The sequence below is a fragment of the Atractosteus spatula genome, chromosome 13 (genome assembly GCF_055471065.1).
Source record: "Atractosteus spatula isolate fAtrSpa1 chromosome 13, fAtrSpa1.hap1, whole genome shotgun sequence".
Lineage (NCBI taxonomy): Eukaryota > Metazoa > Chordata > Actinopteri > Semionotiformes > Lepisosteidae > Atractosteus > Atractosteus spatula.
Genome location: NC_142718.1, coordinates 1,392,082 through 1,417,128, shown reverse-complemented (window position 1 = coordinate 1,417,128; position 25,047 = coordinate 1,392,082). Strand labels below are relative to the sequence as shown.

The following is a 25,047-nucleotide window of genomic DNA, read 5'->3' as shown; positions in this document are numbered from 1 at the left end:
ATTGATCTCTCTTGTTCTTTATCACGTGAAGCATTTCAGACTCGTTTGGCTGAAACAGCTTGTTTTATTGAAAGAGATGAGAGTCTCTGACACTGGTGGAACAGCACACACTGACATGAAAAAGTGACAAGAGTACAAGCAAAACTGACACACAGGATAAATGACAGGAAAGTGGATCAAGTGTGCTATTCAGTGTGCAACTTATCAGTGCACCTGTCGGACAGAGACAAGAGTTTAACTGCAATTCCTCTCTCAGCACCGGATGGGAAACACGTCTCTCAGTTTAGACTCGAAGATCCCCTGGAGCTCTCTTCCCATGATTCTGTACGCCTTATTGTCCTGCAGGCCAGACGGGACAAACATCAGTTGAATCAGGCAATACCCTCCCCCAAAGCCCCCAGCACAGGAGCAGGATAGCAGAGGTGTCTTGTTTTGGGAGGTACTCAGAAACCCCACGTCTATCACTGCTCTGAAAGCCCCTCCAACTCTGGAGCTCTGTACTAGTTAATATCTTAGACACAACTTCATCCTAATTAAAATTATCACTCCCCCCTGCCTTGCTTCAGAACTCTGTGCTAGTTCATATTTACTCTGAGATATACTCTGATGTTCTGGAACCCTTCACGTGTTCATATTGTAGAGACACTCCAAGCCTTGTGTCAGTCAGTGTCACAGAGATCCCCAGTCACTCTGGGACTTTGTATTAGCTAAAGGGCCCCAACTCCTCCCAGTACACCCCCATTCATGAAATCTTTACTAGCTGCTACTATAGAGACACTCTTTGCACTAGAACTCAGTGTCAGTGTTTGTAGAACAGCAGCCTCAGAGCTTGTGTGGACATCTCCATTAGTTCCACAGTGCCATGTTGTTTTGCTCAGGGAAGAAGAACTCTAGACCGTCCCAGGTTCTCACCTTGTTGTACTGGACACAGTTCTGGAAGATGAGCCGGACGTCCCGGACGAACTGGCCCACCTGCTGGTACTTCTGCTCCAGGAGCCTCTTCTTGACCTGGTCCAGCCACCTGGGGTGCTTGATGATGTCACAGTACTTCTCAAGCTAGGGCAGAGGCAGGCTTGATCACAAACACAGCATCCCGAAAGCAGTCCCAGAACTGATCCCAGTCACCTGCACTGGGCCTTCTGATGATCAGACCTCACTTCTACCATGTGACTCTGACTTGACCATGGAATGATTTCACAGACATTATAAATTATAATGAGGGTATTGCTCTTGAACGTAGTATGACATAAAGAAAGATGCATTTTATTAATACAACTCATTTGTAGCGTTTTGAAAACTTGTCATCATGAAATTAATTTTCATAATCTATCTGATTATTTAAATGTTTCCTTTCATTGCTGCACAAGCAATGAAGAATGGAGTCTTCAATTCCAGACCTCTGGGCCAGTACTGTACTTGACGTAGTAACACTACTTACACTGCAGGGATTTTTACTGAAGTGTCCGCTGTTTTCGTGGCAGTACAGCGTGAGGAGGAGATACAGGCATTTCTGAAAAAAATGGTAAAAACAATGACCCAGGTCAGAAGCCGAACAATAGTACTGTCTGTCTTTCTGCAGAAACAGGAGCCTAGTAAACTAGCAAACTAGTAAACAGCAAACTAGTAAACAGCAGAGCACAGAGTTATGGAAACCCTTACTTTAAGGCCAGGCAGAGTAGCAGAGCACAGAGTGCGGGAGACCTTTACTTAAAAACCAGTCAAAGTAACAGAGCACAGAGTGGGGAGACGTTTACCATAAGGCCAGGTAGAATAGCAGAGCACAGAGCAGGGCGACTGTTACTGAAAGGCCAGGCAGAATAGCAGAGCACAGAGTGGGGAGACCCTTACCGCGCAATGTTCTTCCATCTTCAACTGCAGCACTGCAGTCTCACTTTGGAAGCTACAGAGGGGCTTCTGGGTCTTGGGTGGCTCACAGAGTGTGCAGATCCACTTGGCCCTGAAAAAACAACACATAGCACAACACTGAATTCCTGTTTCCCAGAATTTCCCAGAAAATACCCAATGAACTTCATTTGAGTTCAGAAAGATGCACATCTTTCGAGCTAAATAGCATTTTATTGTCATTATCTCAAATCTTCACGAGGGTGTGGGGGGGCAGGGTGGGAATATTATTCTATGACATCATTGAAGGTATTCCAATGACGTCCTAGAATACATTCCAAAAACATCCTAGGAGGTACGACATCGTCTGAGAGGAAGTCTTGAATTGCAATGCCGTGTTTTAAGTGAGAACAGAGAGGAAAGTCCTCAGGCTGTCTGTGGCTCTTACTCCGGGTCGCTGGGCACGGTGACGGGCGGCAGGTGGCAGTCTCTGTGGAAGGACCGTGGGCACCCATCACAGCACAGCAGGTCGCCCCCCAGCCCGCAGGCCTGGCACTGGTCGTCGTTGTCCTCCTGGGACTTGTGGGCCTGCGTCTGCAGAGTCGATGCACAGGAAGACATCGGGCTCAGGTCTCACCTCCAGTGGGGCTGCAAGACACGCCCCTTCTGTCTCTGCAGCGCTGGGGCGGCCAACCAGGGGCTCTTAACTTCAGTGAGCAAAGCTGCTGTGTGGACCTCGTCCCCAGAAAGATGAATTACAGTGTTCATTTTAAAAAGAAAAAGGTTTGAAACAGTCTAATGTGAATGTGCTTCTAATTTGTATAACACAGCTCCAGTCTGGCCAGATGAGACAGGGGGCGGAGGTACAGGGCTACGGTGTTTAAGATTAATTGTGTCGGAGGCAGAGTACCCCAGTCTGGGAGCTGCTGACACACTTTGGGCAGGCACAGTCCTCCTCGTGGGTCTCCAGCACGCCTTTCTGAAAGAACCACGGAGAGCCCAGTTCAGCACACAGCTGCAGTTTTCCGGCAGAAGTCATACAGAAAGCATGCCCCCCTCGCAGCCTGAAGGCCAAGCGGCCTTCCCCTGCCTGCTGTCAGGATGAAGCCGCAGGGCAGGTACGGCGCTGAACTCCACCTCGATGAGAGACACCAGGGGCTTTCCGTCGTGCCAGATTTCTCGTGCCCAGCTGGTGTCGCTGGCACCGTCCCCCATCCCCGTCCTGTAGAACTCCAGCGGGGTGCACCACTTGTCGGGCATCCTGATGCACCTGCCCCGGAACTCTGTCGGCGAAAGTGAACAGCAGTCTGTCACACCTGGGGTACCCTTTCCAAGGAGGAAGCTGACTGGCCCTCAGCTCAGTTTTTCAGGGTTTATTTAGGACTAATTAAGCTGGTAATTGGGTCAGTTCCGCACTGCAGGGATCAGTAAGAATGGAAATAGACCTCACTGGGCTGAACTGGACTCTCTGTGTTCCTGTCAGGCAGATGGTAGTCTGGGAGACACACACTGATACACGAGGTGAGATAAACGTTATTTAGGTCTGAGAATTCCTGAAGAGCCACCCACCATTGGCAAAGCGCTCCTTGTGGAGTTTCCCAGTGGCTGATCCACATCTCACCGCCAGGACTTTGGAGAGGGCAGACACATTCCATTCCCTCTCCCTTTCCTTCCCCCCCTCCCCCTCCCATTCCGATTCCGACGAGGAAGAGCTGCTCTGCTCGGAGCCTTCCTCTTCCTTCCTGCCCTTGCCCTCCCGCCAGTCGAGGTCACTGTCCTCCGAGTCTGTGACACACAGGACAGATACAGGGGTTTACTCTCCTCTCTCATCAATCAATCCATCCATCACTCGATCAATCAATCAGTCAGTCTATCAATCTGTCCATCCACCCAATCGATCAATCAATCAGTCAGTCAGTCAGTCTATCAATCTGTCCATCCACCCAATCATCCATCCATCCATCCCTCCATCAATCAATCAATGAATACATTTTATTCTTTTATTGCGCCTTTCACTGCAGAGAATTCTCAAAGGCACTTTCAGAGCTCGCTGAAAATATAGAAGGAGAGGCAGGCTGACAGGTACTGACACAAACCTGAACTGTCACTCTGGGACTGACTGGGCAGCTCAGTACTTCCCTGAAAGACAGCAGTTACACAGAGGACACACGTCAGTGGACACTTTGCAGGCTCTCCAGTCTGTTACAGAGCGTGCTGGTGCCCAGTGAATACTGGTAAGGTACATGACTACAGGGCGTCCCGAGGCATGTGTTGTGCTACCTCAGTCCTATTCATTACATTCACTGGGTATCTCGACGGCTTGGTTCCTGTGAACTGGATAGAACAGACTGTTGGAGCTGGAGATCCTGCTGTGGACAGGGTGTCAAGACTGTGCCCAGGGCGTCAGGTGTGTAGACAGTGTGTGTGTCCGGTGTGTGGAGTGTGTGTGTGTCAGGAGTGTGGAGTGTGTGTGTCAGGTGTGTGGAGTGTGTGTCAGGTGTGTGTCAGGAGTGTGGAGTGTGTATCAGGAGTGTGAAGTGTGTGTCAGGTGTGTGTCAGGAGTGTGGAGTGTGTATCAGGAGTGTGAAGTGTGTGTCAGGAGTGTTGAGTGTGGAGTGTGTATCAGGAGTGTGGAGTGTGGAGTGTGTGTCAGGAGTGTGGAGTGTGTATCAGGAGTGTGGAGTGTGTATCAGGAGTGTGCAGTGTGTGTCAGGAGTGTTGAGTGTGGAGTGTGTATCAGGAGTGTGGAGTGTGTGTCAGGAGTGTGGAGTGTGTATCAGGAGTGTGCAGTGTGTGTCAGGTGTGTGTCAGGAGTGTGGAGTGTGTATCAGGAGTGTGGAGAGTGTGTCAGGTGTGTGTCAGGAATGTGGAGTGTGTGTCAGGAGTGTGGAGTGTGTGTGTCAGGTGTGTGTCTCTGGGACAGTGTGTTCCCTTGCCTGCAGGCAGCCTGCGTGTGTTTATACTCACACCCTGTGGAGAGTGGGATCTCTTTCTTCTCTTCGCCGTGGATGTCCGAAAGTTCATATCCTTGGAGAAAGGAAAATCATGAAAAAAAGACAATTCACATTTTCAGTTAACTGTTTTTCTTGTTCCTATTTAATCACTTCAATGTTAAGATTTGTCCTTGTAAAATGTGTGCTTCTTGTATCGTATTTATTACTAGTCTTGGAAGCTGGTGAAGACATTTTCTAGTTGTACAAACAGGGAAATACGGTGGAGCTGGGAGCTGATAACAGGGGGGTCTGTGCAGGTCGGGATCTGGGGGGGGCCCTTTCCAAGATCTTGCCGAGGACCCCCAAAAGGCAAGGACCCCCAAAAGGCGAGAGTAATTCGAGTGAGTAATCTACATGAGGGGTAAGGAGGGTGGAGAGGGAATGGGATAAAAGCTGGACATACAGTAGCGAGAGACACCGGCAGCCACACTGGGCCTGTCCAGGCCCATTCCAACACCCTCCGCCTGCCTACACGCCCGCGTCCCGGCAGCAGGTCCGGCGGACTCACCCGGCTCTGGGACCGCGTGGCCATCCGCTCTGGGGCGGCGCCGGCGCCGGCGGGCGGGTCCCCCTGAAAGTGGTCAGACAGCCTCGGTCAAGCGAGAGGCAGCGGAGGAACAGCGCGTTGTGTCGTGTGTCTCTGTGGGGCCACGGGGTGATTCCTGGGACCTTCCAGCCCCTGAGAGCACAAGAAGAGCTGACGTGCTGTCTTCTCTCCCGCCTTACCTGCAGCAGCTCACCCAGAGAGACCCTCCGACAGAAGATGCTCCTCTTCCAGCTCTTGGCCTTGCCCTTCCCCCCGAGCGCTTCGAACTGCGGGGGGCTGAGCCACCTCCCACCGGCGAAGATGCACGGCTCACCTGCAGCGGAGACACACGCACACACAGTGACCCCCCGGTGACCCCCAGCTCCGTTCGGCCTCCAGTTCCCAGACCACGGCTGGATCCTACCTTCCTGCAGCTTGTCCGCGTGGAAAAGCCCTCGTTTGTGGCCACACTCCACCGGCACAACGATCTTGTGGTAAGAGGGTGACTCTGGGTTCCTCTGGCCAGAAGGTTGAGGGGTACCTGCGGAGCACCGAGAGGTTGTGTGGAAGTATTGCGACAGGTCAGCTAATGAAAGGGGTGAAATTACAGCTGACCTGCCACTAGAGGTCACTGTGGGGCCTCTTATGTACCTCTAAACAAGCCAACAAGCCACACTAGAGGTGAATCCTACAGTTATTGGTTAATTGGTCAAGGTTTTAGGAATTGACATTGTCACATGGATGCAGTTAAGGCTTTGATATAAAAAGGGTGTGCAGGGCAGTAGTGGTCATGGGTCAATTGTGTTTTTTTTTTTGTTGTTTGGGGGGGGAATGTTGACTTTGTGTTTCTTGTTTAATTGTCTTTCAAGCAAGAAACTAGTAAATATACGCTTAAATATAAATATTGTCTGAAACAGCAGAAGATCAGTCATTCTGTGCTTTACCATGGTATGTTTCTACATGCGATAACGCTGGGGAATCCCCTGGTCAGGGCAGCGCTTTTCATAGTCCTTTGTGGCTTCCCACAGCGGATGGGGAGCACCGCCTGTGAGCCGTCATCAGCTGTACCAGCTGTGATCTCTGATAACTCCTCCTGATCACAGAGTCCTATGTCTTCTACAGCTCAATGTTTTTGGAAAAAGAAAACCTTAAAAAATTAATCAAAGTGACCCACTAGGGAAGAGTTCTCCCCCGTGGAGGCTGTGTGGGCGTCGGAGCCGGTGAGGAACGGGTGCTGTAATTCCCTGAAGAGGACCCGTCTCCCGGGCTCCTGTGGGGGACGTACCCTCCTGCAGCTGCAGGTGCAGGGCCTGCAGCTCCGGGCTGCTTTTCCGGATGTGCTCCTTCAGCAGGGTTTGCATGAAGGCGGGGATCCTCTCCGGAGTCTTCCTCTCCAGCCACTCCAGCAGCTTGTACATCCCCTGGACCCGCTCCTTCAGCGGCAGGCCCAGCAGCCCCTGCACGAGAGCCCCAGCCGGAGGAGAACAAGGATCAAGAGCTGTACAGACTTGTCCGGGAGGGAACTCCTGGATTTCCCCTGGACAGGAGAGGGGAAAGTGCTTTGGAAACCCTAACGCCCTCAGCCTGTGTCTGAGGCCCTTGGGATCGAGGCCTCTAGGGATGAAGTGCAGCCAGGGCTGGGTCCTCTAGTTCCCCCCTCTTACCAGCTTGTTCAGTGTTTCACTGCTGACTGAGTCGTCTCTGCAACTGAAGACCAAGGGATCAGAAAGACTAGTGGCTGATGACCCTACAGTGTTGGGCTCAGCAGAGGGTTGTCTTGCCACCAAAATGGGACTAAGCGTGCCACCAGAGACCCCCCCACGTTAAAGCAAAGAGTTGTTAATTAAGATGCAACCCCATATTGCAGTCATTTGTGTTAATGTGATTTTTCCTGGATTGCCTGTGCTGTCACAGTGCATTGCTACTCTGATGGAGGACACTACTGGAGCAGAGCGGAGCCTTGCTCCACTGGCCCTGACAGCCCAGGGGCTGGCTGGCTGGCTGGCTGCTCGCTGCTCCCTGACTCCGTACCTTGTAACTGCACTCTGGGATGATGTCGTTGTCCCTCAGGTCGCTGAGCAGCAGGAAGGGGTCCTGGATGGAGGCGATCTCGCTCTTCCTCCCCCGGAACACCTGCCTCAGCTGCTCCTTCCCCAGGTGAGCCAGCCCATCCATCTCCAGGCTGGAAAACAGCCGCGCGTCCGCTGTATAAAACCTGCGCAGAGAGCCCTGAACTCCGCGACTTAAACTGAACAAGTCAGGCTCTCGGCCTGATATTGAAATGGGTGACGCCACTACTGCCCACTGGCTTTCCTGTGGGACTAGGAGCATCCACACCCGAGTTTCTAAAGATTTGACAGATCAGCACACTTCCTCTTTGGTCAAATAGCTCTTCAAAGAGTGGCAGTAAAGTCCTCTGATTGCATCGCTGAGATTGAGAATCTTCACTGCAACATACAGGAGGAGCTGGTATTTGCTTGAACTATTTGAGTATTCCAAACTACTAAGAATTGCATACGGCTCAGTTTTATTGTTCTAGTCAAAGTACCCTAGGAAATTTGAATTAAAATACGTCTCTGCTGATGAATAACCCCCTTTATTATGTAGTGTAGCATATTTCAATGAGCCGATCTGCTCTGTCAGGGCTTGTGCTGGAAGCTCATGCACTTGCCCGGTAGGAGCTGGGGGACATTGTGGTATTTTTGATAAGCTGTCAGCTTCCTCAGGTGCTGCCTGTCAGGTAATATGGATGAGCCAATCACACAGCAGCCCCTCCCCCTGCTGGCCTCCTGTGGCGGGCTTCGCTCTGGCTGTAGCCCAGATGGTAAACTGGCAGTGTAAGCGCTTCCTGCTCTACCGCCAAGTACAATAGCACATCTCCAAAAATAGCTCTGTTCCGATGCCCCGATCGCGTGTGAAAAAAAGTTCTGTTTTTGAACAGTAGCTTAAAGCATTCTGAGGGTGATCAACTGTCTCAATAACCGCAGTCAGTTCTGGTCCAGATGTAAAAAACCCAGCCCCCAGCCCCTCCAGCACAACGCGCTGAGTCGGATAAGGCAGTGCAGCTCTACCACGGATAACACCCGTACAACATTTCACCCCTCGAGCTGTGAACGATTGCCTGTCCCGCTCTCACTCCAAAACAGAAGTGAAAATTAACGGTCCAGTTTAACACGCGCTAAAATATTCCTCTTGCTTTTTTTTTAAACTCGAGACGCATACGTAGTCCACCTGTTCCACTCTGGACTTCCCAGCTGTCTCAGGAACCTGGATCTCCTTTTTATTCCCTTTGTCCCATTGTTATCCCAAGAACAAATCACATGTGTTAGACCCCCCCATCCTCCTGCTTCTCATCAGATTTAGTTACAATAAAGGAGAATTGAATCTCTTCCATCTGCAAGTTACATTCATATTCAACAGTGATATCATTGCTGTTCATGTACATTTCTACTGTGTTATTTTAAAGGGTAGCACCTTACTAATGAGTAAAGCAACAGTAGAGTAACAGTAAGAGGTTGGAGATGAGAACAGTGCACTCAGTAAAGATACTAACAGGGGACACGCACCTCGTATACTTGAACAAAGCAGGAAAGGAACTTAATTAATGAACTGCAGACATTTAGAGAAGCAAACTTACCCTGGTAGTGGACGTTCTCAGGTCTTGGCTGACGCAAATAAAAGCTGTAAGTGTAGTCTTCTTTAATTGGTACGAGACAATGAGCCGATCCAGCCGCAGCCTGTTTGAAATTGGCGCCCTGGCCCGTGGGGGTGTGGTTCCCGTGATCGGCCGGGCCTGAGGTCGGGTGCGATCTGAGTCATGAGCAGTCTCTGGCAGGTCCTTTGCTAGAGAGTGAAAACAAAACTTGAATTGAATTGAAAACTGCACCTCCCTTCCTGTGAGTCATCGGCGGGACAGCCCACACCTCCTGGCCTTATCGCCCTCAGTCAGCTGTCATGGGGTCTTCTGCTGGGGGTCTGGACAATGGCCGGACCCGGGCCCATCTTGATATCCACTGTCTGGTGTCCGTGGCTCCGCTGATGGGGGGGGGGGGTGTAGCCCCCCTCTGTACTCTGCGCAGTACAGAGGCCCTGCTGCTGCCCCCCGATTTCATTTTAGGGGTTCATGAGGGTAGACTCCTCCAAGGGGGGGGGGGGGGTTATGTGCTGTGTGAGTCATGCCCCCCCAGAGGCAGGACCATGTGCTCACAATAAAAAAAGAGATTCACAGGAGACTAAAAACAAAAGACTTTATTTTTTTATCTTTCATGAAATATCAAATATTATGCCTTGCGATCAAACAGTCCACCAAACGGGACAGGTTTTCGAGTGATACAGAAAAGCAGATACAATTCAAATTGGCTGTATAAAAAGAGTTTATTTTCCCTGAGTTGAAAGTGCTGGCTCACTGACTGGCAGGATCAGACAGGTGGGGGCTGGGAGAAGAGGAACCCCCAGATCCCAGGATCTCCGGGTGCTCAGAGCCAGCCATTGGGAAGAGAGGGAGCAGGAAGTCACCTGTCCAGGGATTTCCTTCATCGCAGGAAGCCAGTGCGAGGAAGATGAGAACAGGTTTCGGCATCAGACTAGGAAAGATGCATACAGATACACGCAATGTCACAAAGACGAAGAATAGAGCTCTTTTTCACACTGCCAACAGGAGCTTCAGGCGCACGCTGCTCGGCTCAGATCTGACCTGGGACTCCTCACCTAAAGACCCGGACAGGTTCCATGACCATCACGGATGACTTTTCGTGCTTTCACAGCAGGAACTGCCAGTTCTTGATATGGAGAAGATGACATGTCCGTGCTGAGCTCTGATCTCTGATACTAGGCACTGACTGTCCAGAGCCAGCGCCTGTGTCAGGCGTGCCGGTCCAGGGACCGGGACGGGTGGACCGTCCTCTCAGGGGAGCTGGAATTGTGATCATGATGGCTGGACATCTGGATGAGGGCCTGGAGCCTGGTCCGAAGGTTTTATCTCTTGTCAGGGGTCCTGGACCTCTGGTGGGCATCCAGCAGAGATCTAATCCTCTGACGGAGGCTGTCAGATGTCTGGCTGGCGGTCTGGCGGGAGGTGTTGGACCTCTGCTCAGTGGAGCTCAGCCTCTGGTGGGCATCCAGCAGAGATGTAATCCTCCGACGGAGGCTGTCGGATGTCCGGCTGGGGTCCGGGTTGGCAGGGCTGGGCCTCTGCTCAGTGGAGCTCAGCCTCTGGCGGGTGTTGAAGGAGCCACCAGTCTCCTGCTTGGAGTTGCTGGAAATCTGGGAAGAAAACACAGGCTTCCTGTGTAAGGTGCTGCCTTCCTGGTTGTAGGTTTCGGGTCCCTTGCTAGGGGCTCCTGGGCTTCTGATTGCTGAGGATGGACCTCTTGTTAGGAGTGTTGAGCCCCTGATGGGGGACGGTGGGTTTCTAGTTGGAGAAATAGGTCCTTTTGTCAGTGATGTTGGCTCTATGACTGGGGATCTTGGACCTCTGGTTGGCGTTGCTGGATCTCTTTCTAAGCGAGTGACGTCTCTGCTTGGAGATGCTGGGACACTGCGTGGGGTGTTGGTCCAGTGGAAAGAGGTGCTGGGTCTCTTGTTAGGCAGCTGGGCCGCTGTTTTGGGGTGCTGCACCTCTGGTGGGGTTGTTGGACTGCTGGCTAGGGATGGACCTCGCACTGCCAAGCTGGAGGTGCTGGGCATGCTGGGTTTGAGGCCGGAAGTGCTGGGCCTCGGATTGGAGGAGCTGGGTATTTGGCTGATGATGCTGGGCTTCTGGCTGGAGCTGCTGGTCATCGCTGGTCTCTGGTTGGAGGCATTGGGTACCTGGTTGGATTCCCTGGGTCTCTGGGTGGAGGAAGTGGGCTCATAGCTGGAGGCGTTGGACATGCTGGGTCTGTGATCGGATCCACTGGGCATTCTGGACTTCTGGGTGGGGATGTTGGGTCTCTGGGTGGAAGTATTGGGTACCTGGGTGGACTCCCTGGGTCTCTGGTTGGATTCACTGGACATTCTGGATCTCTGGTTCAAGGTGGCGGGCCTTTGGATGGAGAAGCTGGGTCGCTGGTCAGAGGCACTGGGTGTGCTGGACTTTTGTTTGGGGGTACTGGGCCTCTGGGTGGAGGAAGTGGACTCATAGCTGGAGGTGTTGGACATACTGGGACTCTGGTTGGATTCACTGGGCATTCTGGATCTCTTCGTGGAGGTGTTGAGACTCTGGGTGGTGGTGCTGGACATACTAGGTCTCTGATCAGATCCACTGGGCATTCTGGGTCTCTGGGTGGAAGTGTTGGGACTCTGGGTGGATCCACTGGGCATTCTGAGTCTCTGGGTGAAGGTGTTGGGACTCTGGGTGGAGGAGTAGGAACTTTGGATGGAGGTGTTGGGACTCTGGGTGGAGGTGTTGAGACTCTGGGTGGTGCTGCTGGACATACTAGGTCTCTGATCGGATTCGCTGGACATTCTGGGTCTCTGGGTGGAAGTGTTGGGTCTCAGGATAGAGGAGTTGGGACTCTGGGTGGAGGTGTTGGGACTGTGGGTGGTGGTGCTGGACATACTAGGTCTCTGATCAGATCCACTGGGCATTCTGGGTCTCTGGGTGGAAGTGTTGGGACTTTGGGTGGATCCACTGGGCATTCTGAGTCTCTGGGTGAAGGTGTTGGGACTCTGGGTGGAGGAGTTGGAACTTTGAATGGAGGTGTTGGGACTCTGGGTGGTGCTGCTGGACATACTAGGTCTCTGATCGGATCCACTGGGCATTCTGGGTCTCTGGGTAGAAGTGTTGAGACTCTGGGTGGATCCACTGGGCATTCTGAGTCTCTGGGTGAAGGTTTTGGGACTCTGGGTGAAAGTGTTGGGACTCTGGGTGGAGGAGTTGGGACTTTGGGTGGTGCTGCTGGACATACTATGTCTCTGATCGGATTCACTGGACATTCTGGGTCTCTGGGTGGAAGTGTTGGGACTCTGGGTGGATCCACTGGGCATTCTAGGTCTCTGGGTGAAGGTGTTGGGACTCTGGGTGGAGGAGTTGAGACTCTGGGTGGTGCTGCTGGACATACTAGGTCTCTGATCGGATTCGCTGGACATTTTGGGTCTCTGGGTGGAAGTGTTGGGTCTCAGGATAGAGGAGTTGGGACTCTGGGTGGAGGAGTTGGGACTCTGGGTGGAGGTGTTGGGACTGTGGGTGGTGGTGCTGGACATACTAGGTCTCTGATCAGATCCACTGGGCATTCTGGGTCTCTGGGTGGAAGTGTTGGGACTCTGGGTGGATCCACTGGGCATTCTGAGTCTCTGGGTGAAGGTGTTGGGACTCCGGGTGGAGGAGTTGGAACTTTGGATGGAGGTGTTGGGACTGTGGGTGGAGGTGTTGGGACTCTGGGTGGTGCTGCTGGACATACTAGGTCTCTGATCGGATCCACTGGGCATTCTGGGTCTCTGGGTAGAAGTGTTGAGACTCTGGGTGGATCCACTGGGCATTCTGAGTCTCTGGGTGAAGGTTTTGGGACTCTGGGTGAAAGTGTTGGGACTCTGGGTGGAGGAGTTGGGACTTTGGGTGGTGCTGCTGGACATACTAGGTCTCTGATCGGATTCACTGGACATTCTGGGTCTCTGGGTGGAAGTGTTGGGTCTCAGGATAGAGGAGTTGGGACTCTGGGTGGAGGTGTTGGGTCTCTGGGTGGTGCTGCTGGACATACTAGGTCTCTGATCGGATCCACTGGGCATTCTGGGTCTCTGGGTGGAAGTGTTGGGACTCTGGGTGGATCCACTGGGCATTCTAGGTCTCTGGGTGAAGGTGTTGGGACTCTGGGTGAAAGTGTTGGGACTCTGGGTGGAGGAGTTGGGACTTTGGGTGGTGCTGCTGGACATACTAGGTCTCTGATCGGATTCACTGGACATTCTGGGTCTCTGGGTGGAAGTGTTGGGTCTCAGGATAGAGGAGTTGGGTCTCTGGATGGAGGTGTTGGGACTCTGGGTGGAGGTGTTGGGACTCTGGGTGGAGGAGTTGGGACTCTGGGTGGAGGAGTTGGGTCTCTGGATGGAGGTGTTGGGACTCTGGGTGGTGCTGCTGGACATACTAGGTCTCTGATCAGATCCACTGGGCATTCTGGGTCTCTGGGTAGAAGTGTTGAGACTCTGGGTGGATCCACTGGGCATTCTAGGTCTCTGGGTGGAGGTGTTGGGACTCTGGGTGGTGCTGCTGGACATACTAGGTCTCTGATCGGATTCACTGGACATTCTGGGTCTCTGGGTGGAAGTGTTGGGTCTCAGGATAGAGGAGTTGGGACTCTGGGTGGAGGTGTTGGGTCTCTGGGTGGTGCTGCTGGACATACTAGGTCTCTGATCGGATCCACTGGGCATTCTGGGTCTCTGGGTGGAAGTGTTGGGACTCTGGGTGGATCCACTGGGCATTCTAGGTCTCTGGGTGAAGGTGTTGGGACTCTGGGTGAAAGTGTTGGGACTCTGGGTGGAGGAGTTGGGACTTTGGGTGGTGCTGCTGGACATACTAGGTCTCTGATCGGATTCACTGGACATTCTGGGTCTCTGGGTGGAAGTGTTGGGTCTTAGGATAGAGGAGTTGGGTCTCTGGATGGAGGTGTTGGGACTCTGGGTGGAGGAGTTGGGACTCTGGGTGGAGGAGTTGGGTCTCTGGATGGAGGTGTTGGGACTCTGGGTGGTGCTGCTGGACATACTAGGTCTCTGATCAGATCCACTGGGCATTCTGGGTCTCTGGGTAGAAGTGTTGAGACTCTGGGTGGATCCACTGGGCATTCTAGGTCTCTGGGTGGAGGTGTTGGGACTCTGGGTGGAGGTGTTGGGACTCTGGGTGGTGCTGCTGGACATACTAGGTCTCTGATCGGATCCACTGGGCATTCTGGGTCTCTGGGTGGAAGTGTTGGGTCTCAGGATAGAGGAGTTGGGTCTCTGGATGGAGGTGTTGGGCTCACAGCTGGAGGTGTTGAATATACTGGGTCTCTGGTCAACTTCACTGGAGGTGTTGGGTCTCTGGTGGGATTCAGTGGGCTTGTTAGGTGTCTGGGTGGTGCTGGACCTCTGCACTGTAACTGCTTGTTCTCCAAGTGCTGGTCCTGGAAAATATAAATTCACATTTAAAGCTTGGCATTTCACCCCTTGGGATTGTCAGATTTTAAGGAAGAAGGAATGTTTTGCCAGCTGGTCCCTTGTTTCAGAAAGAGCAGAAAAGAGACCAACACACAGAGAGAGATGCTCCAATGCGCAGAACGGTAATTCACAATTTGGGTTTTTAATGAACAAACCGTTTCAGCTTAGATGGCTGTAACTTAAAAAACACCCAAAAAACAGAAGCCCTGCATCCCTTCTCACGTTTCAGTTTTTGTTCAGTTGAATTACTGCCCTTTTTTTGTTCATACAGCCTTCGTTTTGTATTTTTGTTTCCTTTTTATGTGCCTAATAAAAAGATGTGATCATTCACAGATACATTTTCACTGGTTGATGACCAGGTGAGCCTCCCTTCCTGCCTGGGGGGCAGGGCAGTGGTGTGGAGCACCTGGGACAGGTCCAGACCCTGGATTGGAGAGTCCTGGGGTCAGTTCCCAGGTGGGGCACTGCTGTTGGACCCCTGGGGAAGGTGCTTCCCTCTGGCTGCTCCAGTAAATGTTCTGTACATATATATATGTTGTATATATGTGTGCACAGGTCTCCTGCTATGTTACAGCACATGAGAACGCATTCTCAACCACCTTAAAGGTGAGTTGGTTGAGAAACAGGATTAATTCAATACTTATGAGAAGGGACTCGGGAAACTAACCTGGCAGAGCGAGGTCAGGTGGAGCCAGACAGCACGGGCTCATCTCTCCCTGGAACCACAAACACACAAGCGAAATCAGCAGCAGCTCCCACATCGTCACACAACGATTTTGAGACACTCAGGCAGGGCGTGAGAGATGCGTTGAGAATAGACCATGCAGCAAAACCATGCAGCTGTTCCCTCACTGTCCACCACTGTTGGGCATATGGCTCAGTCCAGTCTGAAAGTTGATATTTTTTAAAGATATTGATCACAACACTGACTACAATAACTTAACTCAAATAATTGATTAGAATGTGTTACATTAGCATCAGAGGCTGGGCGGGTCCTAACTCGTTTACCATCTGACAAGTCCTCATGCCACACGGCCCAGTGTCCTGGTCAGCTCAGCTCTCCGAAGCTTGACTGGGCCGAGTGGGAAGGCAAGGGAAAAAAGATCTCATTGCACGCCAGTAGGTGGCGCTTTTTCCCCTTTCCCAGCATTTCCAAGATATGGAGCTGTATAAGATAAGATCAGATCACTTTATTAGCCCTATACAATTTCCTGCATTAGGAATTTGTCTTCTGGCATACCCCCGCTTGCTCTCCATGAGACACACAGACACACAGACAGGGAAGGAGAAGCTTGGGGTCAGAGCACAGGGTCAGCCACTGTACAGCGCCCCTGGAGCAGTTGGGGTGAAGGGCCTTGCTCAGGGGCCCAACGGAGTAGGATTCCTCTGCCAGCAGTGGGATTTGAGCCGGCAACCTCCCAGCCACAGGCGCAGATCCTGAGCCACAGAGCCACCACACCGCCCGCTTATAAGCTTATAATCTCAGAGCAACCGCCGTCAGACTGGGGTGTTTCCTGGAGCAAAGGAAGTTACCCCATGGGCACAGATCAAAACCCTCACCCACAGGTTAGAGATCTTAAACTGTTACTTCCTGATCAAAAAAAGCTTAAAAGCAGTGAGAATGTCTATAAGAAGAGATGTGAATGACATCAGTGAGCACTGACTCATTCTGCTTTGTTGCACACCAAGCTCTTCCAACCAGTAGCATGTGCTGAGCGTTGATCTTGTCTGTACCTGTGTGTACCTGCTCATTGTGCTGTGTCAGTTTCCTCTTCTTCGCAGGCGGTGGCTGGGCCTGTTTCTTCTGTAGGAGCGACACACACACACAGGAAACAAACAGGGGAGAGAGTGAGTGACAGTGTCCTTGCTTGGATTCCTGTGCAGAGAGAGGATCCCATCTTCCCTATCCAGTTCAGGGTCACAGGGGAGCCAGAGCCTATCCCAGCAATCAATGGGCACCAGGCAGGGTACAGCCTGGACAGACACAGACACAGACAGGCCCATTTTCCCAGCAGCCAATGAATCTACCAGCATGTAGGAACAAGGACTGCAGGAGGAACCCCATGTGATCATGTGGAGAGAAGATACAAACTCCAGGCAGATAGCAGGAGAGAAAATGTTAACTGCTGTGCCATTGTGATTCCCCAGTAAAACCTTAATAAGCTTAATCTACACTTATCAGAAAACTCTGTCCTTAAGTAACAAAGCACGTATTGTGTACCATGTAAAGGCTGTAATTACCAACCACTGCCACCAGTGGCCGCCAAATAGAACATCAAACACTGATCTAGTGTTACCCTGTGTGAATTAATATTACTGATTGCTGGTTCGCAAGGGCTCAGTCCTGGGTGTGTTTGTGTTTCCACAGGGCACAAATAACCGGGAAGCTACAGAATGAGTTGTGTAGTTTTTCGGCTGTACTGTTAATTGTTGAGAAGCTATTATTGCTCTTTTCACTCTCTGCTGGAACGGGATGTATGCCCCCCGTCTGAAGACGCACAGGGAGGGGTGCTGACCCCTGTTTCCCTGGGACTCACCTTGCCTTTCATCACTCTCTGTCCTCTGGCAGGAACTTTCAGAATGCCCTTCTGCGGAGAGAAGTGGTCAGTGTCCATCAGTGTCCATCGTATCTTTAAAGGGCAGCTTGGACCCTCTGTGCTTCCCCGGAATCGGTCTGATCTATCACATGTCCGGGGATATCTTCTCTGTGAAACCCCACCTCCCTGCTCCATTCCTAACATCCAAAACACCTGCCCACACCCCTCTCACTGTTTCTCAGTCCATTCTTTTATTCAACCCCTCTGTCTCACTGCCCCGCCCCCTCTCCCCTCGGTATCCCCGCCCAGCCCCTCCCCTATTATTCCACCCCGCCCCTCTCCCCTCCGTCTCCCTGCCCAGCCCCTCCCCCTATCATTCTGTCTGACCCCTCTCCCCTCTGTCTCCCCGCCCAGCCCCTCCCCCTATCATTCTGTCTGACCCCTCTCCCCTCTGTCTCCCCGCCCAGCCCCTCCCCCTATCATTCTGTCTGACCCCTCTCCCCTGTGTCTCCCCGCCCAGCCCCTCCCCCTATCATTCTGTCTGACCCCCTTCCCTGTCACTCCACCCCGCCCCCTCCTCTCTCTGTCTCTCTGTGTTCTCTCTCCCACCTGCCCACCCAATACCAGTCCTCCCTCCCTCTCACCTTGATCAGCACGCCCAGGGACTTGCCCTTATACTGGATGCTCCCTTTCCAGTTCTTGTAGCCGTCTTTTCCTCCAAACTTCTGGAACTCATTGGGAGTGAACCATGTGTTCTCCGAGCGCACACACTTCTCCCCTGGGCCACAGAGATGGGAGTCACACACTCTGACCCAGTGCCATTGTCTCTATACATTCACAATATCAAAAAGCTTCTGAAGAGACTGTGTGTCATGGCAGCTGCAGTCTGCTTTTTCTGAATGGTTTTTCTTAGGATGACCACTAAGTCCTGCTCAAGATACAGCCATATCCTGCTGTTGAGGCCTAAAAGCTGCCGAGCTGCTGCCCACACTTGCTGGCCCTGACCAACTCGGTAAGTCCAGCCTGATATTGTGGAAAAAATGAACATAGTTAATGGACCTTCAGACACCTCAGAATTCATGGTGACACATGCTTGGTCTGGAACATGGGAGTGGCGATATCTTCCTGCCTCTCTCATACGGCCCACTACTCTGGGCCAATCCATCTCGGATCAGTCCGGTTGACCCCAGGGAACCGAGTTTCCTCACCACTTGACTTGGCCAGCTTCTTGCAGTACAGGACACCCCTCTTGTCTCCGCAGGTGACGTGCAGTCTGGTCTTTATCAGCGAGTTGTCCTCGAATGGTTCCATCCTCCTCCTCTTCTTTGGAACTGACCCTGTGACACACAGATCCGCTTCTTAAACTCAATTGTTTTTCCGGACATTATTCAAGGAATGCCCGAGAGGCGGTAACAAAGCAGGAATCCAAGCCTTTCACAGGACAGCAGAGGGCGGGAGGCGATTCTGTAACCACCTGCCTGATCTGGGACCCACACCTGGGAGCTTCAGCGTCCCCCATGTGGGAAGATCAAGGTCTCAAGACTTCACTAACATGGCTTCTGTTCCCGTTCTGGAGAGCAGTACTAGAGCAGGGGAGCACCAGGTCCAGTCCTGGACTTAATACACAATTTCTTCCTCCGTCACCTGCCGAAGAGCAGGCGGTCACAGCAGCCAGTGAAACAGATGATCACTTGGGCTGACCACACAGAGCTCAGGCTGGAAGAAACACCAGGAGCACACTTCCATCCTCAACGCCTAGACTCCGGAGAGATCTGATGGACAGTACCTCCGGCCTGTTTCCTGGGCTTCTTCTTCTCCTTCTGGGGTGCTTTCATCTTGATTGACGGTCCTGGCTGTTCCTTGGATTTAAACTCCTCCACCTTCTCCTCCGTCTTGGGCAGTTTTCTGGGGGCAGGAGTGGTGCCTGTTGGTATTGGAGAAGGACAGGGGATGACTGCCACACGCCCAGCAGCCCTGCCAGCAGAAACCAGCTGCCACTGAGATGTGACACATCCCAACCGCAACAGGGATCCTGTCCCTGCCTACAACTCCTCCAGGAACCTCTCTGAACACCTCACTGTCGGGCCACTAACCCAGTCAGAACAATGGAAATCAGTGCTTTGCTGACTTGATTGGACCCTTTTAACAAATTCCCCCAGCTCCTGAGACACTGGTGCTTTAAAGACACCAGGAAAACCCACAGACACACTGACCCTCCAGGGGCAGGACTGGACAGCCCACAGACACACTAAGCCTCCAGGAGCAGGACTGGACAGACCTGGTGTAGAGAGACTGGACAGCCCACAGACACACTGACCCTCCAGGACCTCGATTACCCAGTCCAGGTCTCCAGGTACTCACTGGCAAACAGCTCCTCCTTCAGGCTCTTCACTTCTGGGTAGAGCTCCAGGATGTGCTCCTTGAATGCACACTCCCAGAAGTCTCTGATCTTGTGGGGGGTCTTCTCCTCCAGCTGCTTCAGCAACTGGTACAGAGCTCTCTCCTTGTTCTTCGCTTTGATCACCTTCTGTACAGGCAGCGCGCACACGCACAACCACGCACACAAGACACACATGCACAACCATACACATACAAGATACACATGCACAACAGAGCACACCAGAGACACATGCACAACCACGCACAAAAGACACACATGCACAACCATACACATACAAGATACACATGCACAACAGAGCACACCAGAGACACATGCACAACCATGCACACAACAAAACACATGCACAACCATACACATACAAGATACACACCCACATAAGACACACATGGAAAACAAGGGAACAACAACATCATCGTCTTAGTTTTTAATGAATCAGTTCAGCTGTTGTAGTAATGCAGCTGGATGCTCAGAGTGTTCAACCAGGCAGCCCAGCCACAGCCCTCAGTTTGCTCTCTCATGCAGGTGCTGCTGTCCCTCGTCACACTGCATTGTCTTCAGCTGGGAGACTCCTCAGGGAGGAGGAAAACTGTCCCTCTCACCGGCCTTTGCCAGTCAGTCCCGCTCCGCTAGCTACATCGAACCCGGAGATCTCGGATCTCGGATCTCGCCCCCCCCCGGCGCTGACCTCAGGCTGGTCCTCCGCGATGACGTCCAGGTCCCTCAGCTGGTTCAGCAGACGCTCCGGCTCCCGGAGGCAGGACAGCTCGGTCCGCTTCCTGCGGAAGAAGCTCCGCAGCTCCTGCTCGGACCTCTGGCTCAGCGGGTCCATGCCTGGCAGAGAGAATCAGGGGAGGCCGTGAGGCACAGCGCCACCAGCTGGCAGGGCGCTGAAGCGCAGGTGGTGGGCGTGTCCTGTTAACCGTGCCTGATTCCAGACCAGCAGTGTCTTTCTACAGCCCTGCCCTCTAAATGAGTCCTGACTAGCGCGTCATACAATTTGAACACCCCCTTACTCACTGTACATTCCTCACCTTTTAACTGCGCATTCTAACATTTTGTTTTCCTTTTATTGTTTCATTTCTTATGCTCAGCTGAACGCCCCCGGTACATACCGCTCTGATGCTACAGCATGGGTTGTTCAGTGGAAGGTGGGAAAATACCGTTAGAAATATCATTAAAAACTGACCAGTCTGCAGAAGGGAAAAGTGTTAAACATCACAGATGAATATCATGCGTTTAAGAATGGCCCTCTATCTTAATAATAATAATTCAGACACGGCCAAACGTTCGCTCCAGCTGTTGCAGGTCGCTGGTGTTCAGCAGTCTCCAGCTCCTGCCACAGCCTGGACTCAAGGGCCTCCTCCTGCTCTGCTCGGGGGTTGTTGTGGCTCTGCGTCTGGGGTCAGGGTCCTGTCGATGTTACAGTACCGGCCTCCAGCCACCAGAGGGCACCTGCACGGTCACGGCTTATTTCACCCACTCTGGGGAGGCGTGGGTTAACCCTTTCAGTCTATTTAAGCCCAGCTGGCTGCGTCTACCCTTGCTCAGTATTGGGCTGTACCTCTTGAGATATGCTTCAGAGACTTATTTTGGGGGTGTGATTTTGACTGCTTCCTGTTTCTGTGGACTGCTAGATTGCTCGCTCGAGCCTGGTTTCAGCAATTTGACTGGTGTTGACGATTTGATCGCTCTTCGGCTGTCTGGACTTTGTGCTCTTTGTGCGATTCCTGATCACCCCGTTCACGGCGTCCTTGTGATCTCGTCACCCGCACAGGGCCCATCATTCAACGCGCTGGCTGATATCCAGCTTCGCACTGGGGATCTGAACCTCCGCCCCAGTGTCGGGTCGTCTGCGGGCTGCTCCGGGACTGGTCCGTGTTTCCGTCCATCTGCTCTGCCCTCTGCTCCGGCAGGCCGACCCGTCCCCGGCGCTGGGAAGCAGCTCCCGCCAAGCTTCACCGCGGGGAGGGAGTCTCTGTGAGGGATGAGCAGCGCTCCTCTTCCGCTGAACGTACCGCTGGGCATGCAGGCCAAATCACTCCGGTTTGATCTCGTCGTTGCACAAAATCTTACACCGTTTCCGAGGCTCCGACGCGCCTTTTTGCATATTCAAAACGGGCCTTCGTGCGAGCCTCTTTCGAAATACGGCTTCCTCCTGCCTCTCCATCTCGCTGGCTCTCACAGTCTCTCCCATCTCTTGAGAGGTCCCTGGGGGTTGTCTTCTGCCTCTTGACCGCTTCCCTCGTGTCCTTCTCCATGTCCGGCTGCACAGTTTTGCAGGAGGACCGGGTGGTGGACGACTCTGGAGGACAGGTGTGTCCGTCCCCCACCTCCTGATAATGGCTGTGACCGGTGCGATACTCGGCGCCTTCGAAATCTTTTTACAGACAGGTGTCTGTCCACAGGTCTGGTCCTCGTGCTGCTCTGTGCGCAGAGTCCAGCAGCGAGACCTCGCAGGGACAGCTGTCCTCAGCCGGACAAAGACGGGTCTGGAATAAACCTTTACCTCTGCCCTGCTCGGACACGGTCCAGAGCCCTTTCTCTCATTTCAGCGCCGTGCCCCGCAAGCTACTAAGATCAGCTTTATCGTCAGTTTTTAGGTTTTCGCCTTGAAGCTTTTTAGCGAGTTGAGTTTGTTGCTTTAATCAAATTTATTACGTAAAGCGCAACGTACACCTTTCTTTCAAAGCATACCATTCTATCGGATGTCAAAAATCACAGAAAGCGGGATTAATTGTCCCCTGTCGGTCGTTTTGTTTCTCCAGCGGTCGTTGAGGCCGGATTCGCGCAACAAACTCCCTCCGAGCCTCCCGGGTGTCTCCACGGGCTGAGGTCCATCCCGCGTCTCCAGAACCCCGTCCAGCCTCTGAAACCGCGACGGTCCAGTGTCCAGTTCCGAGGCTCAGTCCCTGGGTCACGGGAAATTCTCCACCCAAATCGAGTAACGGGATTTTATTATCAGCAGAGCTAAACGGCATTTACTAAAATACTCATCTCCTGTTCTCTATACTGCTTTAAACATTTTAGAAAGATTACAGATTTCCCGTATATCGCCTATTTCTAATCGCTTTTTCATTTTTTTTTTTTTCGGATTGTAACACACCTAGACTCGCATCGCGTCTGGAGTCAACGAAATTGTCCTGGATATTTCTGACTTCGCTTCCCGACCGGTTTTCATTTGTTAAGCGCACGGGAAGAAAAAGTTTCTTTCCAGACCTACCTGCAGCGGCCGCGATGGTCTGTCTTGGTCTGTCTCTCCGCCTCCGCCTGCTGGGTCTTTTTAGATCACGCAGAAGGGAAGCAGAGGAAAAGAAACCGAAACTGTCCCGGACGGCGATAGAACACGCCAGGGCGTGTAGTAAAACCACAATCTCCCTTCGGGATGAAGCAAGCGTGCGCGTCTTCTGTGCGGAGGAAACAGGACGTCCAGTCCTCCTGCTGGTCACCGGAGCGCCGGTCTGACGAGCGGACAGGTACAGCCGAGCCTGGCGCTCCTGGAGGACTCCAGGAATCAGAAACCGAAAGGAGACACCCAGAGGCGGGCTTTCTGATCTACCTGCAGTCCGTTCTGCTCGTGTATTATAGTAAAAGAGCATCCCTCGTTGGTGTAAGATTCAAGTTCACGAAATCGCAAGTGAAATAAAAAAAAAGGTTTAAATAAAATTATAAGCCCGTATAGCAGGAGGGAGGGGGGGCTGTGGTTTTGTGTTGACTGAAAGGGGGGCGTTGTGAACGGCTGTCAGAACCGCTGTCGCAGAGGAAAGACCCAGTTAGAAAGAGGGAGAACGGTACAGGCGAGTACAGATCTGCCGACCCTTAGATCGACGATAATGGTCGTACTGGGATTGACATCGTACTCCCTTTGTCTGCGACTCCCCATCTCCGAGGACGAGCGCAAACTCTCCCCGCGGGATTCTCAAAACTCCCAGCTGGTTCCGCCTGGCCCGTCTCCTGCACCAGCGGGGTCTGCCCAGCTGCCCACTCCGGCCCGAGGAGAGACGGGCTCGTCCGTCCCCCCAGAGCCCTGCCGGCGCGGAGTCCGGCCGCTGTGACCCGGGTCGCGCAGGACAGGAGGCGCTTGAGTCACTGCCGGCTTTCCGCAGGCGAGTCTGATGCTCCAGTTCTGTCCGGTTCAATCTTGTATTGTACCATGCAGATACAAATTCTTGTATCTGCATGGCGTCAGCCGCGACACGCGAACCACCGTCCCGACGTGCTGGAGGCCAGTCTGTACACGGAGGGTGGTGGGGGTGGGGAACACCATGAAGCCATGTTGTTGAAGCCGATTCTTTCAGCTGGATGAGGTCCTGAGGTCAATAAACTACTAAACCCAAAGAGCTTAGACTTTAGACTTTAGAGCTTTTGACCTTAGACTGGTCCCTTGGAACACTGTGTGTTCTTATTATATTGTAACGCAACGGGGGCTCAGGCGGGCGCCACCGTCGGGGGCTCGAACCCGGGACTCCCGCATCACTCAGCAGAGACCCAGCCCGGTGAGCCAAGGAGAGATCTCTCCCCAGCCCAGTAGCTGTAGTCCTGCTATCATAGGGAAGGGCGGTGACGTCACCTGCTCTGGTACGCCGGCTCTTACACAGTGCCTGTCGGCCGTAAGCGTTACAATATTATTCCAGATTTTTTATATCGGAGGAAAGACGTGTCGCAGTTTTTCGGTAGTTATCGGTTTCCCGAGTCCTTGACAACTTCGTGAATTTACCGGATCACAACCGTTGATACTTCTTTTAATCCCGTGAGACCGCTCGGACTGGAAACGTTAAGTTTCGTTTTCCTCGCTGTAAAAATAAATACCCGCAGCGCCCCCTTCGACGTGAAAGCGGATTGAACCCGAGAACTGAAGGCGGTTGTCGTCGGTACCAATCCATGTGTTATGAAAGCAAAGAATCTTTTTTTATTATTATGTACCGTGTGCGAGAAGAACCCACTGGCAATGTTCTCCGGCTGAGAACCGCGCTCTTCCCACGCGTGTCCTACAACAAGGACTCCATTCGGGATCCGGGAGTTGTCATGGAGCCTGTTCTAACATTCAGCGGTCTAGAGACCTGATCACAAGCAGTGAAAACAGGCTGAAGAGTTCTCCATCGCCCAGAGCTTTCGATTTTTCATTAATAAGCAATGAAGGGACGAGCTCTTTTCATTGTGAACCTCACCTCATCTCTAATGTCCTAATAGCTTACTTCCTTTCTCCACAGTCGGTCAAGAAAAACAGACTCCCGGCGACCCAGGCGTCGCTTCCTCCAGAGCAAGAGCAGAAGCACGCATCTTTCCTCCCGCACCGCTGGAAGAGCCGGCCTGTGATCCTTCTCCTTCGCGACCGCCGGACCCGCTGCTTGTGGAGGCTCCCAGTCCCTCTAACACGCCTGTCTCTTCTGTGCTCGTGGAGCTTAATTCAGAACTGTGCCTTTCTCGATTGGATAGTGAGGTTAATAATATATATACACATTTTTAACTTAGGAGTAGAGATCGAAATGCAAAAATATGAAAGCGGTGCGGACATTATTTTTTTTAATTTGTTTAATCTTTTTTCATAACTTGAATTGATGTAGTAGTATGTACCCCTGACGATATTTTTGTTTGGAATTGTTATATGTACTCTTGTTTGTATTGTAATGTTTGTTCTTTTGTTAAGCA

At 52.4% G+C, this 25,047-nt stretch overlaps 2 protein-coding genes across 3 annotated transcripts; both read right to left on the bottom strand.

Annotated features, from left to right (window-relative positions):
• Nucleotides 1–47: 47 nt before the first annotated feature.
• Nucleotides 48–10,097, bottom strand: LOC148821548 (uncharacterized). Its single transcript, XM_088930766.1, has 19 exons — nt 10,069–10,097; nt 9,772–9,944; nt 8,999–9,154; nt 8,033–8,042; nt 7,393–7,576; nt 6,647–6,818; nt 5,786–5,902; nt 5,562–5,695; nt 5,308–5,406; nt 4,810–4,869; nt 3,939–3,981; nt 3,412–3,627; nt 2,980–3,125; nt 2,753–2,821; nt 2,291–2,436; nt 1,849–1,957; nt 1,439–1,510; nt 913–1,056; nt 48–339 (listed from the first exon to the last, which is right to left on the bottom strand). Exons 1-19 carry the CDS (start codon nt 10,095–10,097, stop codon nt 253–255), a joined length of 2,166 nt encoding a protein of 721 aa, XP_088786892.1. The 3' UTR covers nt 48–252.
• On the bottom strand, nt 9,595–25,047 carry LOC148821547 (uncharacterized). 2 transcript variants are annotated; one of them, XR_016093915.1, is made up of 11 exons: nt 22,622–25,047; nt 20,087–20,232; nt 19,362–19,527; nt 18,787–18,924; nt 18,209–18,337; nt 17,645–17,778; nt 17,001–17,051; nt 16,208–16,267; nt 15,131–15,179; nt 10,069–14,429; nt 9,595–9,944 (listed from the first exon to the last, which is right to left on the bottom strand). XR_016093915.1 is itself a non-coding variant. In XM_088930808.1 (10 exons), exons 1-10 carry the CDS (start codon nt 22,995–22,997, stop codon nt 10,336–10,338), a joined length of 5,343 nt encoding a protein of 1,780 aa, XP_088786934.1. In that variant the 5' UTR covers nt 22,998–25,047; the 3' UTR covers nt 9,595–10,335. The 2 variants fall into 2 exon arrangements, 1 of the variants encoding a protein (XP_088786934.1); XM_088930808.1 differs by having other exon boundaries at nt 9,595–14,429.